Below are 21,689 nucleotides of genomic sequence, written 5' to 3'. Positions count from 1 at the left end.
CAGAGCTCAAAAATGTATCAACTTGATTATTGTTTACAAAAAGAAGGAACACATTATTTTTAAGCTTTGGTGGAGACAACTACATGAACTACATGTGCGTGCAATTATGTGAGGATAAAAACATCTCCATAATATGATGTGGAAATTGGGGCGGGTCAATTGTAACATGTATGAGGATTGAGGAGTGACTCACCTTTCCAAATAATGTAGAGTCTACCAATTGGCGGTTGGTATAGTAGTGATTGGAGCTGCACTTGGTAGGAAAAATCGCGTGTTCGATCCCCCGCAACAACAATTGGGAGGGGATTGGAACCTAACCACCCAAAACTGAGCCCCAAATCCGAATTAATCCAAAAGGTGAATCGGATGAAACACCAAAAAAATAATAATAATATAGTATCTTGTGTGGTTACACGTTACAACTTATAGTCTCACTCTATTATTTGTGTATAAGACATTAGTGTCCTTCCCTCTTAGTGAAGGACTAACTAACACTATATTATACTTTGCTGCCCAAAATTAAAATAAAGGATCAAGGAAGGGTATCAACGTTATTATATTTTCCTTTTTCAAAATCAACAATTTTTATCAAATCAAGAAACATATAATCATATCTTTCTTTTTCAAAACACAAACTCAAGCCCCACCCAATAAATCGTACGGCGTTCCTAATAACTACCCCAAACTTCTTATCTTTATCAATGTCCTGCATTTCATTCAAACACCATTTTCTTCTCTTCTTCCACTAACACCTCCCATGGCAGAAAAATTGATATACGAATGATCGCTCCCATCGGCGGCGTTGTTATTGGCGGTGGTATCGTCGACGACGAGAAACTCGTCGAGATCAAAGACGTCATCCATGGCGGAAGAGAGAGGAAGTTTAAGAGAATTGAAGAGGATGGAGAGGAGAGAGAAAATAAAGATTGTTGATTATATTTGTCCATGATTTATACTTGAATTGGCTTGATAATTAATTGAGATTTTCGGATTTTCCGAAATATGTCCAAAAAAATAGAATTGGGGCTTTCTTGTGTGATGTTTAATTGTTGAAATTGATTGTCACATGTGATTGTATGTTGAATTGTGAGCGTTTTGATACAAATGCATGTATTTTGGTTGAGAAATGAGCAAGTTATGTTATACCCTCGAGCTTAGTACGGGACCTTTGATGGAGGTTCTACCATTGTTGACCTTTTAATTATTTTTATGTATATCAGCCAACAAAAGGAACATGTCAACCAACAAATGAAACATATTAACCAACAAAAGGAACATATCAGACAAAAATAAGATAGATATCAGCCCACAGATTGAATATATCAACCAACAAATGAGGCATATTAGCCAACAAATGAAGCATATCAGCCAACAAAAGCAACAGGTAAGCCAACAAAATAAACATATTAGCCAACTATACATATCCTCTATCAAATAATACATATCCTCTAACATACCATAAATAACCTCTATCAAATAACACATATCCTCCACCAGATAGTACATCATATCTTCTAACAAACTGTACGTATCCTCCTCTATCAAAGATAAATTGTACATATCCTCTATCAAATACTACATATTCTCTAACAAACTATACATATCCTCTAACAAACTGTACGTATCCTTTATCAAAGATAAATTGTACATATCCTCCAACAAATAATATACATCATCCAACAAACTGTACGTATCCTCTATCAAATAACACATATCTTCCAACAAGTTGTACATATCCTTTACCAAATAATACATATCCTCCACCAAATATTGCATATCATATATACTTGTCGCACGAAATTTTTGGTGCGGCTTGCCGCACCCAATACATTCTGTTTTCAAAATCAACATTTTTTTTTCTTTCAAATTAACAAACATATAATCATATGTCAATCCGCCCATTGCTTAAATTCTTAACTCTCATAATGCTATATCATAGTGTTGAGCATTGTGATATAATCACACTCTTCTCAATCACATCAAGCTTGAAATGAAATGACCTAGCCACCTAGTTTTCTAAATCCACTAAAGAATTAGAAGACTCCTTTTCTCATTAAGAGAGGGCTTTTTCCTCATTGTAATATTGAATTAAGTCAACAGAACCATTCAAGATTGCCTTCCATAGCCATGTAATAAAAAAACAACGGATAGCTTTTTGTTTCTTAGGTTATAATAATGTCTCTCTTGAAAGAAAGGGTTTATCTTCTTCGAAATACAAGGTTTTTTCGATCTCCTTCAAAAGACAAGGTTTTTCGAATTCCTTCGAAAGACAAGGTTTTATTTGCGTTTAATTTGGTCTCTAGTTGTGCGGGGCTACGATTGATTATGGTTCGGATTCGGGTTACGAAATCAGCAAAAGAATTTTCTCTCTCACAAAATTGCGAAGCGACGACGGATCCACTCACAAAGTTGTATGAGACAACGAATCGAGAATGTGCCGAATTGTTATATTTATGTATTTGGATTCTTAGCCCTTCCCCGATTAATTCTTGTTTGATTTTGTTAAATTTGTTTTCATTATCGTTAATTGTCAATCGTAGATAATGTATGGCTTTAATTGATGAAATTTAGTGTCCTTTAGGACTTCTTTCAAAAAAAAAAAAATTGATCAAGAAAAAGACTATACTTCTAATTTTTAAAAAAAATAATAATAAACAAGGAAAAATTTCATTTTATTGTCTTGATGTTTGGCAAATTAGGATTTGTATACAATATTTTCCATTTTGACAATCTATGATTAGAATTTTTATTCACTTTGCTGACCTAAATGTTACTCCCTTCTTGTTTAAATACATGAAACGTTTTCTTTTTCGGACCGTGTTTAAATAAATGAATCGTTTCCTTTATTAGTAACTTCTCTCTATTTTTTTTTAATAATATTCTCTCTTTTTTAATAACATTATTCTACTAACTAATGGTACCCACAAAACCCCTTACTTTTTTCTCTCTCCTCAACTTATACCCACTACCTATTATTTTAATAAATTCAACTAACTTTCATAAAACTCTGTTAAAGTCAAAACGATTCATTTATTTAAACACAGAGGAAGTACCTGATATATGAAATAATTGAAACAAAAGAATGAAGAAGATAACTCTTGCTTTATTTTGACATGATTTTGTGTTGGGGGTGTTATTGATGTATGTTGTTAGTGAGTGAATTTATTAGAAATATCTTCTCCACTCACAAGTTTTTGCATGGTGTATCTAGTAAAAAATTAATGACAACCTATATTCTTAAAGATTAAACTAAGTGGACTTCTACTATGATCTCGATTATGACTTATGTTTTGGGAAAAGTATCATGTGAGTTAGAAACATTGTGAGTTCGACCAGACAAACAAAAATACACTCCCCACATTAAATCCATCTCTGCAAATAGCTGCGCACACATATTCGGAAAAAAAGACACATATAACTTTCATCCACCGTCTTGATCTCCACTGTTTTCAAACATTCCACCGTTGATTTTGTCGCTGGTAGCGCCCATCTCCTCTCCTTCGCATCCGCCAAATTCTAGAACAACGCCTCGTACACATTATCTAATGGATGTCAGATTTACCAATCTGTAGTCTACGACCGACATTTTGAAGCGACTCTTGAAAAAGAGGCGATGACGATGTAGTTGAAAAGGAGGCGGAGAATAACATCACGACCTTCAAAATATGAGGAAACCCCCAAAATTTCATATTGGGGTTTCGATTTTATATTTAGGCAATGAATCAGAATTCGCTTCTAGCTAGGACGTTTCATGATTTGGTTATAGGCTTATAGATAGCTATGATTTTGAAGGAGAATAGTGGTTTTGATCTTTTTTAGGAGACTCTAGAAGAGGTTAGGAAATGTGGTGTTTAAGGGCGTGTTCAAAAAAATGTAGCTGTAGAGGTGCCTGTTAGTTGTAGGAATAATTGTTAGTTGTCAACAAGCTGTTAACTGTGAAGATAATAAACAATTAACTATGAGTGTTTGATAAAGTAGCGGTTAATTAGCTTTTAACTTCAAAAATATAGGGGAAAAAACCCAACATCTACCTCCACTTTCCAAAAGATAATTTTAACTTTTGACAAAAGCTACTTTCACCACTAAACACTAAATCAACCATTATATTGTCAAACACTCAATTTTTATGATGTAAGATATTAAAAGGTATTGAACTTTTGATATTAGATATTGAACTTTTAATATCGGACATTAAATTATTGACATCAAATATTGAATTTTTTATATTAGATATTAAAATGTTGATATAAGATATTAAAGTGTTGATACATATTATATATTAAAAAGACAAAATTTGATATTAGAATGTAAATATCTGATACAAAAACGATATAAATCTGATGTAAAAGAGTCAAAATATGATATGAAAAAATTCAAAATCTAATATGAAAAAGTCAGACTAAAAGAATATCAAAATCAGATGTTTAAAAGTCAAAATGTGATGTAAAGATATCGAATTCTATTTTTTAACAAGTCAAAATTTGATATTAGAATGTCAAAATCTAATATAAAAATATCTAAATCCGATGAAAAAAGAGTTAAAGTCTGATATGAAAAATAATCAAAATCTGATATAAAAATGTCAAAATTTGATATGAAAATATCAAAATTTTGATGTTGTCGTGATGAGTTCGGTGTCACACAATACCTTCTCCTATATTGTTATGAAGGTGAATAAACCATGTTATTGTATTTGGAATGAACTATAAGTTCTTTTACTCAATGTCCTAAACCTTAACATTCTTTAGGTTTGATTTTTTTTATTTATTTTATAAATCTAAGGATGAGGTAAAATAAATTTGAGACATTGTGCTATATCTTAAAAATTGGGTTCTTGTTGCCTAATTTGATAGAAATTTGAAATTTTAAAGTTCACTCGCTTAACATCCAATCCAGTTCAGGTTGAATCATCCACATTTATAAACAAACCAAATACTAAATTAATGAGTTTTATACAAACTAAATAAATAGAAGGAAAGAGAAAAGATAATATCCAAGAGTCCAAAACTACCTACAAAACACAAAAATCGATTGGTCTAATGGGGTAAAGAATTACTGGGAAACACATATATAGATGAATTAAACATATTCTTGCAACTGAAGTTAATCTTCCGCAAAATAATGTATAATGCACATTTGAAACATAAGTGTCAAAAGTCAATGGAAGGAAAAGGGTGAGAATTTCATTCACGGTTATACAAAATCAAGAACTTGTTGGCGGAGATTAAGAATTCAAGAAAAGAGAAAATGTGCTAGAGACTCAAACATTTTATTTGGAGGAAAGATCGCCTTTGCAAGCACCATCAAGAAAAACTACTTTGAATACAATGATACTGCTAGCACAAAATATATTATTTCAAACTTGAAACAATTTCCACATTGATGTCCTTTTACCACTAAACCAAACTGTTTAAAATTCACATATGCCAACAATAAATGAAATTTTCTTTCAGCGTGTTGGGTGTTTACTCAATTGCCTTAACACCGCCCCTACTTTTATTTGAAAATTTTCTTATACACCCGGATGTAGAGTACAATCTCCTTTTATATATTTTCTTTGTATTTTGCCTAATTTCTGTAGATAATAAGATGTGTCGTGTGTAGAGGTGTCAATTCGGGTACTTGGGTCTGGTTCGGTAAGATCGGGCCGGGTCTATTTTAAATTTGCGTCATGCTAAATTATTATGTTCAAACAAGTCAAAAATCAGATTTTGTTCAGGTCGATTTCAGTTTGTGCGAGGCACGGTTTTTTCATGCATAAATTTCATGAAAGGATAATTTATACTTAATAAATAAATTATAAATAAATAATAAGCCTAAATCATTATTCGTTGTTTGTTCAAAAAAAAAATAATTCTTTATTCATTGTATTTTACATTTTAAATTAAATTCTCAAATTAAATTCGTTAATTTTGCTCATGTGGCGATTGAATTTTTTACGATTGAAAAGGATTATTTTCTTAATTATATCCCATAATATTTGATGACTTGCTATTGTGGGTTAAAAAGGATAATTATTATTTTTATGTAATTTAAAATGCAACCAAATGTGATAATTTTTACACTTTATACCAAAAATCTCAAAATTTATGATCGTTCACCAGATGTGCCAGTTTAAATTTTTTATATGAAAAGGATAATTTTTTTTATTATTTAAATAATATAAATCCTAAATTATATATATATTTTTAATTATAAAATAAAATGTGAATTTTATTTTATTAGCCGAGTCACCAAATATCATTTATTAATTTTTATGTGGATTTATTTTTTAATTCTAAAATAAAATATTATTTTTTTCATTATGTATATTATCTCTTTCGTCAGATATTTGGATAACTTTTTTAAGGTTATTTTTTTTAGATAATTTAAATCCTAAATCACCAATTGTAGGGATTTCTTTTTTTTTTTTCTCAACTTAAGTGGCACATAAAATTAAAATAAAATCATCTCAAATCTTATTCATTAATTTTCCTTATGTGGTGATTACTTTTTTTTTAATTCTAAAATTAAACGTAAATATCTTATTTTGTTGGTTGATAACTTGATATAAAATTCCTAATCTAGGCTATAAAGATTTTTTGTAATTAAATTATTATTTTCTACATTATAATTATCGAATATCTGGATAAAGTCTGTAATATCAAAAGATAAGTTTCTTTTTTTTTTAATTATTTAAATTCAAAATCATTATTCTTCATTTTTTTAATTACGTGGCAGTGGAATATAAATTCTTAAATCTCATATATACCAAATTAAGATTGTGCGATGCACGGGTCTCTATTAATAATATTTATTTAACATTTAATATCCAATCGTAATAACAAATATATACAATTAAAAATTATTACATATATAAACACTATATATTTTGTAAATTTTTCGTTTAAACAACAAAACAAACTAATTCTTGAAAAAAAAAAAAACAAACTATGTGAAGCTAACTTTTTTCAAATGGTATACACGATGAAAATAATGAATGCCCTTCCACAATCCTTTGTAAATCAATCGCAAATTGTGTTAGTTGATGAGTTTCATACTTAATCCCACCCTTGCAAAATTAACATTTATGACTGACTACTCCGTTCATCGCATTCAACAACTTCAAAACTTATAAAATATGTTTTTTTGCCTACAAAATTTATACGTATATTTGTGTGAAACATTAAATGGGTTTATATAGGATTTAAAAAATGGTGAATTTAAAGTTTTCTCTTTTGCTTAGGCGGCGAGTGAATTTTAAAAATCTAAAATAAAATACAAATCTAATTTTTAATTGGTCAAAATGATACCTTTGCTTATGTGGCGCATCGAATGCTCCCGAAAAATGCCTACTTTATTTATATACTAATTTTGTGCCCGGATGATGCCCAAATGGTTGATAAAATTTAATTTTAAGATAGTATTTTTACTTGAATGTTAAATACGGTCAAATACTTCGTTCTGATAATAGTGTAGGATATTTATGAGGCATACTTTATCATATGGCTTATATTTATATAGTAATGTACTTTTTGTAGTTTTGTTATAGATATATATGTTATTATTGACTTGAAATTATTTTTATTGAACTTAAATTAATTTCACTGAATTGAAAGTATTTTTACCAAACTAAAATTATTTTTACTAATTAAAACTTATTTTTACTGATCTATTATATTTTTTTTAAATAAATTAAATATCAATGCATTTTGTATGCGGCTAGCCACATAATCTGGCCGGACAAAGTAACCCCTATAAACTGACCGAGTAACCATGTACTCCGTAATACTAACTGAATAATATATAACATTGATTAAGTAACCCCTATCTATAACACTGATTGAGTAACCACTATAACACTGACCAAGTAATCTCTATAGCACCAACGAAGTAACTTTTGTAAGAGTTGGTGACACTACGGCTTGGCCAGCTACGTATAAAAGTTTGTGATTAAATATATTATAAATGAATGTTATTTTAAACAACTTATAAAAACGAATTTGATGATGGAAATAGAATTGAGTTATAGGATATTTATTAAAAGTTATGATTAATTTTGTATATATGAAATATTAGAATTCTATCGATAATAAAATTCTATACAATATTTTTATCTTAAAAAATCTATCCAAAAATCGCTTACTTAGCATCATATGTGTCACAATAATACCTATTTATATTTTACGTGGGGCGACACTTGGCGAAAAACTGAAATGCCAAGTGTCGCTGTCTTGTGGCCTGGCTGCGAGACCGACTTTATTTATTAGTGATATGGTATTAGATTTATCGGCCAGTCTTTGACACCTCTAGTCTCCCATCTTGTTTATTGTAGATTGAGCTCTAGTGCATTGTGCATAAACCAAGCATTGCCCAATCTCTAGAGCCTAAACATCAAATTGGAAATTTTGCAAATTCAATAGATTTGTTTTTGACGAGGTTGCACTGGTGCAGCAAAATAGGGTGTGTAGACTGTCGAAACGTCTAGGTTCGGTTCATAAAAATCTTTGTGGGCCTTCTATGACCTGCCAAACCGCTTTTTCTCTTATTTTTCATTTCATTTCATTGTTCAAACTTCAAAGCAAGCTGTAAGATTTTATTTTTTTTATTTTTTTTCCTAGTAGCTGCGCCATTTCTGCTTCAGAGTGAAAGCTGCCCTCTGAAGCTAAACTCCATCAAAATCAAAATTGGATCCATAAAAACTGAGTTTCACATTTGATTTGTTTTGGGTCTTTAGATTTTTAAAACGGTACGATCTTGCATGATTTTTGTATTTGGGTTGAAGATAAATTGATGAATTAGAACTTGAGAACTTTATTGTAACCGGGTTTTGGTGTTCTTGCTGAAAATGACTTTTCCAGGTTAGTGTTTTTGGGAATATTCCTGCAGATTATTCAGATTTTGATTTCCAATTTTAGCTTGATTTCTTTCCTTTTTTTTTTTTTTTGTTAATTTTTTTTATATTTCCTGATTTTTGATTACTTAAAGAAATAGCAAAGGAATTTAAATTATTGAAACATTGGATTTTTGTAATATTAGAACAGATTCAGTTGAATATAGAGATGGGTATTGGCCTGTTACTGATTTTCTATCAATTTTCATTGTTTATAGGTTTTTTCTTCAAATTTTAAGTCCAATTGTTAGAAATTAGGCTTTGTTGAGGTATTTGATAAAAAGGGATTTATATTTGTTTTATGGGTTAAGAAGTGTGGTGTAATTGGTGCAATGATGAGAGTGATTGCCATTGGATTGTTGGTTTGCACTCTCATATTGTCTGTATCCACCATTGTTTGTGGGTACTCACATTGTAATTGTGATGATGAGGGGTTTTGGAGCATTAACATTATTATGGAATGCCAAAAAGTGAGTGATTTTTTGATCGCCATTGCCTATTTCTCGATACCAATTGAACTCGTGTACTTCATTAGTTGCGCAAATGTTCCCTTCAAATGGGTACTCGTCGAATTCATTGGTTTCATTGTACTCTGTGGAATGACCCATTTGCTAAATGGATGGACTTACTATGGTCCTCACTCATTTCAGCTCATGATGTCACTTACAATATTCAAATTCCTAACAGCTTTGGTTTCATGTGCCACAGCAATAACCCTTTTAACTTTGATCCCTCTTTTACTTAAATTGAAAGTTAGAGAGTTGTTTTTGACTCAAAATGTCTTGGAATTGGACCAAGAGGTTGGGATAATGAAAAAGAAGAAGGAAGCTAGTTGGCATGTTCGAATGCTCACTCGAGAAATTAGGAAATCACTCGATAAGCATACAATATTACACACTACTTTGGTTGAACTTTCCAATATTTTGGACTTGCAGAATTGTGCTGTTTGGATGCCAAATAATATTAAGACTTCAATGAACTTGACCCATGAGCTGAAGCCTAGCCCCTCAAATATCTTTCCTAGTAATATCCCAATGAATGATCGCGATGTTCAGGAGATACGTGAAAGTGAGGGAGTGAGGATTTTAAGACCAGATTCAGCACTGGGAATGGCAAGCAGTGGTGGTTTGGAGGTTTCTGGTTCTGTGGCAGCAATTCGAATGCCATTGCTGAATGTTTCAAATTTCAAAGGTGGGACTCCTGAATTGGTTCAGACATCTTATGCCATACTAGTTTTGGTTCTTCCAAGCTCAACTGATAGGGCTTGGAGCCATCATGAATTAGAAATGGTAGAAGTGGTTGCTGATCAAGTGGCTGTGGCCCTTTCTCATGCTAATGTTCTTGAAGAGTCTCAGCTGATGAGAGATCAGCTAAAGGAGCGAAATCGTGTTCTGCAGCAGGCTAAGAAGGATGCGATCATGGCAAACCAAGCAAGAGATTCATTCCAAAAGGTGATGAGCCATGGAATGAGGAGGCCAATGCACTCAATTCTCGGTCTTCTTTCAATGTTTGAAGAGAATATGAATTTTGAGCAAAAAATCATGGTTGACACCATGGCGAGAACTGGTAACGTGATCTCAACTTTATTAAATGACGTGACAGAAATATCTACAAAAGACAATGGAAGATTTCCTTTGGAGATGAGGCTTTTCCACCTGCATTCCATGATTAAGGAAACTTCTTGCCTGGCCAAATGTTTATTTGTTTATCAAGGGTTCAGCTTTTCTCCTGATGTTGAGAGTAGCTTGCCAGCCCAGGTGATCGGTGATGAGAGAAGAACATTTCAGGTTTTGCTACACATGGTAGGGCACCTACTGCATTTTTCGCTTAAAGGAGGCTTAATGATTCTTCGAGTGTCTGAAGAGACTGGCAGTGTGGGAAAGAATGATAATAAGTGGGGGATGTGGAGGTCAGCTTCTGCTGACGAGTTCATTAAAGTAAAGTTTGAGTTTGACATAAGTGGAGGTCATCCGACAGACACTGTCAGGAGAACCCAGAATGATGCAAATAAGGAAGTTTTGAGCTTCAACATGTGCAAAAGGCTAGCTCAGGTCAGTGCTTTAGAGCTCCCTTTCTTTAAGCTAAATTATCTTGCATTTGTCTCATTATTATATTTGGTTTCAGGAATATTATCTTGAATAAGTCTTTGAATGACTGTCTTCTGAAATTTCTTCTACACTTATTTGCATGATTATTTTTCTAAAAATTATTATCAATGACAGTTCACACGGTTTAGGCAAATTATGGTTGTGATGTTGATGATTGGATGAAAGTTTATGAAAAATTGATTTCAATTTGTGGAATTCAGTTTTGGAGATTGAATCTTAAAAGTAATTTTTAAGATTGTGTTTGAAAAACCTCAAATTTCATTCTAAAATTTTAATTTTTGCTTTGCTTTTTAAGAAGTCATTTGAATTCCAATTCCAACATTTTATATTATATTAGTTTAGTAAGTTATTAGAATTCCAATTGCTATAAATCAAAGTATAATACTAGTTTGGTAGTTGCTAGACTTGCTACTCAACTACTCCGTAGTTGTTTTGTCAATATACAATTCTCCAAGGAGTACTGTAAAATGTAATATTATACACCAAGTACAAGAATATATAAAAATAGCTTTGTAGTCACATGTAGCTAGATATTTCCTTGGGTCAATTGGAGGACTCTAGGGCTGTGGGCTGCCTTTGTCATCCATTCACTATAATCTTATTCTCCCAAATAAGGGTCAATTGGCCTGTTTTCAATCAGTACATCTTGTACATGTCACTTTCCTGTTGTTTTGAGCCTGTAGACACATTCTGCAACCAAAATACTGTGGAAAATGATTTTAATTAGTATGTGCTATTATTAAATATATGGCCGTAGGTTGCCTTGAGTAATGCAACCTACGGCTATAGATTTAATAAAAGCACATACTCCCTCCGTTCCTGAAAGAGGGTTACTTTTGACACTTTAAGTGTTCCCTTTTAATGGTTACTTTTCAACTATTTTCTAGATTCATGTAGATTTTTTATTTTTTTACACATTTCCCCTCATACATACTTACTTCCAATGCAACTATTCTTATTTCCAACGTTAAATTTACATATTTACTAAAATAATTACCTACCCCCGATGCCACTGTTCCTATCTACATAAAAATATTTACCTATTTCCAATGCAAATATTCTTATTTCCAACGTTAAATTTATGTTAATACTTGATATATGTGATATCTAATCATTACTTTCCACTATCTTATTTTTCTTAATAACCACGTAAAATGACCAATGAACAGAGTGAGTACTAATTAAAATTGAGCTCAAGGGGCTTGTATGGAATTAAGATTTCACTTAACCTTTTCATAATATCCTTTTATTTTATTATTTTTTTAATACTTCATCCGTTTATTTTGAGTTGCATCACTTTCCTAAAAGGGAAGTTCTAAATTAGTTGCATCACTATCCTTTTTAGTTAATAAACTCTCTCTATCTCTCTCCTATCACATGAGTACATTTTTTTTAATTCTCTCTATCTTTCTCATCTCAAAAAATTGTCTAAGAGTATGCAATTTGCAAAGTGCTGCAACTAAAAAAAAAACGGAGGAAGTAAATTTTTTAAAACCCTTTTCCTCAAAAATTGGGCTCCGGCTTTAGCAGCCATTGGTTTTGGGGGTAATCTGAAGCTAGTAATGTTAGGAAAAAAATACAAACAAAAGACAAGATTAATATGAACAAATCTAAGGTGCGAAAATTAAATGATTTTTATGTGGAAAGAATCCTCACAAATTATGTAGGGGAATAAACCACCAACTGTCACTAATCAATTACATTATCAGTAACCCTCTCTCAACCCTTCACATTCTAAGTACTCAAATCTAAATTCCAATGTTTGCTTGTAATCAATCTCTCACATTAACACCCATGCATGGCATAACAAACTCTCCTCTCTAGACTACATCAGTACATCTTGCATCCTAAGAGTGTTTGTTAAATCTCTCCCTGATGTTGTGTTCTACATTCCAAGGCCCCAAGCCTTCTTTATATAGAGGATTACAAGCAAACAATATCTTAAAAGATCTAGAACTTTACACGGATTAGGAAACTAACAAAATTATTTCCTAATTATACTAAAACCTCATTTCCTGAATACAATTTAATTAATCTAGGAAACTAATTCAACATTATCTTCTAATTATTATTCCAATGCATATAGGAATGATTAGCTAACAGTAATCTTGCCAAACCATAAGCAGGATGTTGTGGAGTTAATTACTTGCTCAACCTTGACTCTGCCTGTGTCACGTGTCTCATCGCCAAGCATCTCAATGTCAAGGCTTTGTCAACATTATACATGGTTACATTAGAAATAAAACCCAACTACCTCCTAGAGCATGCCTACAGAGCCCTTCTGCTCCCCCGAAAGAGCTGTGAGAATGTGACAAAGCCTACTTGCACGACTGCATGAGTCCACATAATCTGCCCAACTGGACCCACTTTTCATGATTAAATCCAAGACCCATCACTATTTCTCAGACTTACTCCCATGTTGGTCTTGTAACCTAACAAGTAATTGATTAAATAAAGAAAGATTTTTGAAGGTGGAGCATAAATAAAAGTAATAATAATTTTATGAAATAAAAAGAAAAGATAGAAATGCAAGCCAGCAAATTTTCTTTACATCTCGCTTCCAAACTTACAGTTCCCCCTTGAGTGTTTCAAATTTCAAAATATATCTCTTATTTACACCTAATACAAAACATTAGATCCTAGATGATGAGTTGTTGACTTCATGGCAAAATGCTAAATAAATCATCACTCAAATGACTCTAAACGAATAACTTATGATAAAGAAGTTGAACTAAATTTAGATGCTGTCAACACCTCAAATGAAAAATCCAACACCACCAACATGAAATACATGCCCTTTCGTTGCTTCATTGATCAAAGTTAGTACATCAAATTCAAAAAAGGGGAAAAAAAAAAAAGGCCAAATTTTGATAAAATAAACACCTGATGTGGATTTAAGAAGACCCGGAAGAAACAAGGATAGTTCTCAATTCTTGCAGTAATTGCAAATTTCTTGTCAATAAGTTGAACACAAATCGCATAAGTATTTTTGGTTTTAGTACTCATTAGTCTTAACAAAATCAAATAAACAAGCAAAACACTTAGCCATCTTCATAAAATTCTAATCTACAATGTTACATCATATGTATTTATTTAGCTATAAACTACAACTCTTATAGAATTCTAGAATATTCCTACTAGATTACAATAGAAAATCAATCAATCAATTAAAGCCTTAATCCCACAAGTGGGGTCGGCTATATGAACCAAATTTGATTATTTCTTGTAGTTATCCACAAAAATCTTCCTCCTTCATCCTTGACGATCAAATTCTTCATCCTCATGCAAATCCATATACTTCATACCCTTCCTAACTCCTTCCAACCAAGTCATTTTTTAGTCTCCCTCTCCCTTGTTTAACCCCTCAATGGTCCTACTCTTCCACTCTTCGAACCGGTGCACCCTCGGGTCTCCGTCTAACATGCCCAAACCAACGCTAGCGATTTTCCCTTAGTTTGTCTGCAATGTCTGCCACACCTACTTTCTTGCGAATAACCTCATTTCTAATTCTATCCCTTAGAGTGTTCCCGCACATCCACCTTAACATGCGCATTCCTGTAACCTTCATTGTGTTAATGTGCTCCTTCTTAGAAGCCCAACATTCTGTACCATAGAGCAACACTGGTCTTATGGAAGTCCTGTAGAATTTTCCCTTTAACTTTAAGGGAATGCTTCGGTCACATAACACTCTCGTAGCTGCTCTCCATTTAAGCCACCCCGACTTAATCCTGTGGGCCACGTCTTGATCAATCCTGGACGATCGACCCAAGATACTTAAACATTCACTCATGGTCAATTCTTTTCAATCCAAACTCACCACTTCATCACATGTCCCCCTCGAGTACCAAAGCGACATACCAAATATTCTGTCTTACTCCGACTTAGCTTAAACCCTCTAGATTCCAACCTTTGCCTCCATTGCTCCAACTTGGCATTAACCCCATCTTTAGTTTCATCCACCAACATGATATCATTCGCAAACAACATACACAGTGGAACCTCATCTTGAATTGGTCTAGTTACTTCATCTAGAACCGTTGCAAAAAGAAAAGGGCTTAATGCAGACCCTTAATGCAATCCAATTGTGATAGAGAAATCTTTTGTCAACCCTCCACATGTCCTCTTCTTGACACATCCCGATACATATCCTTAACCTGGTCCACGTACCTTCATGGGATACCTTTCTTCAACATTGCCCACCAAAGTACCTCTCTTGGCACCTTGTCATATGCCTTCTCCAAATCAATAAAGACCATATGAACATCCTTCTTTTTTACCCGATAAAACTCTATCATTTGTCTTTTCAAATGGATTGCTTCCATAGTAGATCTCCCAGGCATAAAACCAAATTGGTTATCCGAAATGCTTGTGCATGCCCTCAACCTATGTTCAATCACTCTTTCCCACAACTTCATAATGTGGCTCATAAGCTTGATCCCTCGATAGTTAGAACAATCTTGGGCGTCTCCTTTGTTTTTATAAACCGGGACCAAGGTGCTCCTCCTCCAATCTTGCGGGATCCTCGTAGCCCTCCATATCTTGTCAAAGAGGTTTGTTAATCAATCAATACTAATCTTACCTGGACACCTCCACACCTCTATCGGTATACTATAAGGGCCAACCGCCTTCTTAGGCTTCATCTTCTTTGGTGCAATCTCCACCTCTACTCTTCTAGTCCTCCGCACATACTTCATGTTGATTTCTTCATCACTCACGGAGGTATCTCCTGTCACAACTCCATTACTTCCATTAAACAATTCATCGAAGTACCCCTTCCACTCCTCCTCTTGTACTAGGACAATTTGGTACTTATCTTTGACACACTTTACCATGTCAATATCCTTCCTTGCCTCTTGTCTTCTCTTTGCCATCTTATAAATGATCTTTTCTCCCTCCTTGAAGTCAAGCTTTTCATAAACCTCCTGATAAGCCTTTTCTTTTGCTTGTCGAACAACTGCTTTTGCCTTACTCTTAGCCTCCTTATACGCTGGAAAGGTTTCGTCACTCCTACATTTTCCCAAGGCTTGATAGCATTCCCTTTTTTGCTTAATTATTGCTTTCACCTCTTCATTCCACCATGAAGTATATCTCTGCATCCAAGTTCTTCCCCTTGATTCCCCTAAGACCTCTTTGGCCACTCTAGTTCTTCATTCGTAACCAAGTCATGTCTGGATCCATCTCTCCATCTCAATCCGCCTCCTTGATTACCTTTTCTGTAAAAACCTTAGCATTTGCATCCCTTAGAGTCCACCATCTTATCCTTGGCTCCTCTTGTTTTCCTTTTTTCTCCGCCTTCTCTTTCAAATGAATAGTCATAACCATAAGGCGGTGTTGGGTGACCACACTCTCTCCTGGAATGACCTTGCAGTTTAAGCAACTTTGTCTATCCGTGCTCTTTGTGAGCACGAAGTTTATTTGTGTTGCATTTGCTCTACTCCGGAAAGTTATCAAGTGTGAATCCCACTTCTTAAACCAAGTATTAGCTAAAATTAAGTCATAAGATTGGGCAAAATCCATAATAGCTTCACCACCTGCGTTCCTCAACCCATACCCAAAGCCTTCATGAACACTCTCGTAGCCATCTCGGCTCGCCTCAACATGCCCATTGAAATCACCTCTTTCTTCCCTGTACCACCTCGTCTAAATCCTCCCAAAATTGACGTTTCTCTTTTGCATCCAAACCAACTTGGGGAGCATAAGTACTAATAACATTCACAATCTCCTTGCCACATAGCAACTTCACCCTTATCAACCTATCATTCTTCCAATAGACCTCAATTACCTCTTTCGACAACCTCTCATCAAGAATTACACCAACTCCATTCCTAGCTCCTCCATCCCTGGTCTTGTGGCTCGTTTCCTGTCCAACGTACTACACCTTATACCCCAAAACCAAGCATCGAGCTCCTTCTCCTGTCCACCTTGTCTCTTGGAGGCACATGATGTTTATGCGTCTTCTATTCATCACTTATACCACTTCTGCTGATTTCCCCGTAAGAGACCTCACATTACAAGAACCAATCCGCAAACTAGAGTCCTTTCTCCCACGTTCCCTCATACCATGCGCACTCGTACCATGCTCCCTCCTGTCTCCAACTGTAAACCCTTAATCATTTGACACCACACTTGGGCAATGTGGCGCGTCGTTTCCGGGCGACGACCTAGCAACCCTTGTATACTTATCACTGCACCCGAGTCTGGGAAGTGCAGCGCGTCGCTCGATAGGGAACGCCCCAATGGCACGGCCTTGCTCATTTAACACCACACTCGGGCAATGTGGCGCGTCGCTACTACACCCGGGTCTAGGAAGTGCAGCACGTCGCTGAGTAGGGAACGCCCCCACGAAAATATCAGTTTGGCTCATGTCATGGGATGTGACAAAGTTTTACACTGGTTGTCACTGGCCTACTTAAACCCTCCTCCTTTATCGGGACTAGCTGGCGGAGTTTAGATTACAATAGAAAACAAACCACAAAATATACACATCACAGCTTTGATTTGTAATATAGCCCAAACCCAAACATTTCAAAGCCCAGCATGATAATTGATTTTTAGTAGCCCTTTGCTATGACAGCTATAGCCTTATTCTTGATACTTCCTCCGTTCTATTAATATTGCACCACTTCCCTTTTAAGGAAGATTCACAAATGTTGCACCATACCCATTTTAGGAAAACAAATATCTCTGTTCATACTGCAAATACTCAATGTGCTTTTACTTATTTATACTTGATTCTTTAGTTTACGCTTACAATCACATGGACAATTTGGTATTTTTTTCCTTTTTCCCACTACCCACAAAGTTGTGCCCATCTCCTATGGTGCAATATTAAAAGAACTGAAGAAGTATACTTGTTACTAAAGTTAGTAGCATAGGACTTGTTTAGCAGGGCTTCAAGAAAAGTTTATCAATATACCTAACACACCACAAACCAGAAAATTAAAGTTTGAACAAAAACAACTTTGTGTGGTCAACTTTGATCATTGCAGAAAAAAACAAAGCAAGTACTATCTAAATCAGAGGGACTACTCTTCAGATGAGATTGTTTCATAATATAATTTTTTTTGTGCTTCCAAAATCATTATGTCTTCACTGCGTCATTATAACAACTTTACCATTATTCTATTTTTTAGCTGCAAGTAATTGGTTTCGTTTTGTTCAAGGTGCTCTCAATCAATTAGTCAAAGCCTTAATCCCATAAATGGGTCGGCTACATGAACCAAAAGTGATTATTCCGTGTAGTCATCGACAAATTCTTCCTCCTCCATCCCTTACGATCAAAAGCCTCATTCTCATGCAAATCCATATACTTCATATCCTTCATAACTCCTTTTAACCAAGTCATTTTCAGTCACCCTCTCCCTCGTTTAACCCCTCCATGGTCCTACTCTAGATTCTGAATTATTTTACATCGTTGCTTTGTAGCTTGTAACAAATTGATATAGAGGTTAAGAGGCAAAGCCATCCTAGCAACCTTGCTGCTCTCTCCATTGTAACTTCCATCCAGAAACTATGTTCCGGTATTTTTTGCCAGAAGGTTAAATGGGTTATCTCAAATTTCATCTTTTTGTTGGTTCTCAAAGTTAAAATCTGGGTCAGTTGCTTGATAAAGTAGGAAGGCATCGCACTATGATTTTTTGGTGTGAAAAATCTACTGTTTGCTCTATGTAGTGTGTGGTCTCTAATAGAGAACATGGGGGGCTTGTCGCACTTGTAGGGTAGTAACATAATATTGGTATATGGTAGCTGATTTTGTTGAAGTAGTTCTCAAATATATTGTTGCACCATATTCCATGAGCCGGTTTTAATGTTCCATGTCATGGTTTGAGGGATGAGTAATTGGTTCACGTTGGTTGGGTGACAAGTATTAGGATTTTATTTTTATATTTTGAAGCAAGTATATTATTTTGGCTTAAGTAACTGTTTGGTTAACACTACACAAAAAATTTTAATTGCTAGGAAATGAATTTTCAGAACTATTGCTAGAGGCCATATGATAGAGATCCAATTACTTTGAGAGTTTGAACTAAGTTAGCAAGTTCTGTAAAATTTCCTAGGAAGTTGATATTCATACCTTTCAAGATTTCAACCAAGTGACCACTATGTCTACTATCGAGTATTGCCTTAAGTGATTAATTTGGAGTGACACTATGGAGTAACACTGTGATTTTTTGGAGTGAAAAATGCACTTAACTCTCAGTCATGAATGCAAATTCATTTTTCTTCACAAGGAAACCTACTTTTCCTCACTAGGTGTAAATAACTGTATTATCTCGCGAGGAAAACCAACTCTCCCCATAAATATGAGATAATGAAGAATTTTTTTCCACACCATTTTTCCTCACATGGAAAAACTTCTTCATGGATGGGACTGTTCTAATGCCCATATCCCATCACTCTTCCTTAGGCTTCTATTATGAATTTGGATACTAAAATAGCTGTAGCCTTTTTGGGCTTGTTTCTGTCATAAAGAATCTCAAGTATTTGGTCAGTAGTTGATAATTGAAATGAATTTGTCTTGGCTTAAGCTTAATCTTCTTTGTAGATCACTTGATTTTTTACATTTTTTTTTTTTTTTTGTTAATGTTCTTGATATATACTTTTGCCTTTTTTTGTTTACATGACTTGGTTTTGATCTTGCAAAATTCTGACTTCTTTTATTCATTCACAGATGATGCAGGGTGATATCTGGATATCTCTTAACTCATATGGCTTGCCGCAAACTATGACTCTTGTTCTTCGATTTCAAAAGCAAAAATACCTTCCTGAAGGAAACTCTTATATGCCGGAGCACACATTTTCTAATTCTCGCTTTAGAGGCTTAAAGGTCATGATTGCTGATGACGATAATGTAAATCGGACAGTGACAAAGAGGTTGCTGGAGAAGTTAGGCTGTGAAGTATTTGCCTGTTCTTCTGGTTACGAGTGCCTCACTGCTTTGGCACCTTCTCAAAACACTATTAGGGTTGTGCTACTTGATCTTCACATGCCTGAAATGGATGGCTTTGAAGTCGCAAGAAGAATCAGGAAATTGTATAGCCGAGGCGGTCCATCTATTATAGCCATAACAGCAAGTGCAGAGGATAATATATGGGAGAGATGCTTACAAATTGGGATGAATGGTCTAATAAGGAAACCTGTGGTGCTGCAGGGAATTATTGATGAGTTCCGAAGGGTCCTCAGGTGACCAAAATGAGAGTTTATCGAGGTATTAGATTTATTTTAGAGCATAGGCAGCCAAGCATGTCAATTTATAGATACGTCGTCACCCTTTAATCTGGGATTAGGTATGTCCATCACAGTCATTAGAAGTTCAGTTACTCTGTTTGCTAACAGTAGTTGATGGCCGTGACATTTTTTATAATTTTTATAAAAAATTGTAGTAAAATGTGTCATTCAATTAACATAATGTCTAGTATGAACTATACTATACATGATATGCATAGCAAGGATAGAATATTTCTATAAGAGTATAAGACAATAATTTATAGCAATTATTTTTTATAAAAATACAGCAAATGCCATGCATTTTTATTGAGAAATTTAGGATAAATCTGTAATGTTATCTTAGGGAAGTTGCCTTAGTGCTGTTTTTGTATGTTATGTTTAGCATATTTCTTATGTTATTATGAATTATTATAGCCAGATCCTCTGAATAATTAGGATTCGGATTCCCTCTTGTCTTGTATAAATATGGAGATTATGATTAATGAAATGCCAGCAGAAAACTCTCTGTGATCGAATAATTCTAATGACTTGTCAAGAAATTGGATTGATTTGGAGCTAGTAATCTATTACAGGTTGTGGACAATTAAGTAGCTTAGTTGGTTAAACTGTTGACGGGTGATACTATTACAGGTTGTGGACAAATCCCGTCTACATGCCCTTACGGCTCTCTGCACATACACACCCAAGAGAAGTATCACAAGTGAAGTAGGAGTATAAATTCCATTCAAAAAAAAAATTTGAGTATAAATTTATGATCCATACAAAATAGGGAGTAATATAAAAGGTAGTTAAACATTAAACATTGGCCATGACGCGGTGGCAGTGGGGCACCCCTTATGTCATGAGCAAACAAAAATATGAATAAGAGTTAATAATGAAAAAATGTCAAATGTGACCGTCGTATACTTAGGTCGTGTCAACTAATAATTTCAGAAAATGATCAGAGTTGATTTCATGTGTTGAACTCATATATTTGCGTGTGTAAGAAGCATTCATATCTAATAAGTGTTCAACATTTTTTTTTTTGACGAGTAATAAGTGTTCAACATAGATACTCTTTTTAGATGGTGTGCTATGTAATAGTGCAATTTTTTTTTTTTTTGTTTTGTTTTGTTTCACAATACATGCACTATTTTGATTTTTGCATTTTAAATGCACAACTTTAACAGATGTAATTTTATACCTACATAATTACATTAGGTTAGATTTTACAAAAATGATGTTTTGAAAATGTACATTGAATCAATTATTTTCATATATTTTAATTATTATAAAACTAGTATTTGAGTCAGGCAATGCCCTAGGTTGTTACATAAAAATATAGAATTTGCAATTATAGGTTTAATTCACGACTCAATCTTCTTTTGATTTAATTTTATTTCTCACATTAATAAACTTTACTAGTGATACTCGGTATTTTCTTTGCGAAATAGAACCTGAAATAGGGAATATACAAGTTGATGGATTTTTTTCCAAAGTAA

General features: G+C 34.0%; 1 protein-coding gene across 1 annotated transcript; it reads left to right on the top strand.

Moving 5' to 3' along the window:
- The first annotated feature begins 8,430 nt into the window (after positions 1-8,430).
- On the top strand, positions 8,431-20,578 carry LOC110737158 (protein EIN4-like). The gene is made up of 3 exons (XM_021917538.1): positions 8,431-8,840; positions 9,091-10,923; positions 19,652-20,578. The coding sequence occupies exons 2-3, from the start codon at positions 9,205-9,207 to the stop codon at positions 20,165-20,167; spliced, it is 2,235 nt and encodes a 744-aa protein (XP_021773230.1). The 5' UTR covers positions 8,431-8,840; positions 9,091-9,204; the 3' UTR covers positions 20,168-20,578.
- The last annotated feature ends 1,111 nt before the right edge of the window (positions 20,579-21,689 follow it).

This window comes from Chenopodium quinoa, unplaced genomic scaffold (assembly GCF_001683475.1).
Source record: "Chenopodium quinoa cultivar QQ74 unplaced genomic scaffold, ASM168347v1, whole genome shotgun sequence".
NCBI lineage: Eukaryota > Viridiplantae > Streptophyta > Magnoliopsida > Caryophyllales > Amaranthaceae > Chenopodium > Chenopodium quinoa.
Note: the sequence above shows the minus strand (reverse complement) of the source record. Positions and strands in the feature narration are given on the sequence as shown.

Excerpts from the sequence above, each read along its gene's own strand:
- LOC110737158 (XM_021917538.1), top strand. The coding sequence starts at position 9,205 with ATGATGAGAGTGATTGCCATTGGATTGTTGGTTTGCACTCTCATATTG. Across the intron at positions 10,924-19,651 it reads TGTGCAAAAGGCTAGCTCAG|ATGATGCAGGGTGATATCTG; the intron begins GTCAGTGCTTTA and ends ATTCATTCACAG.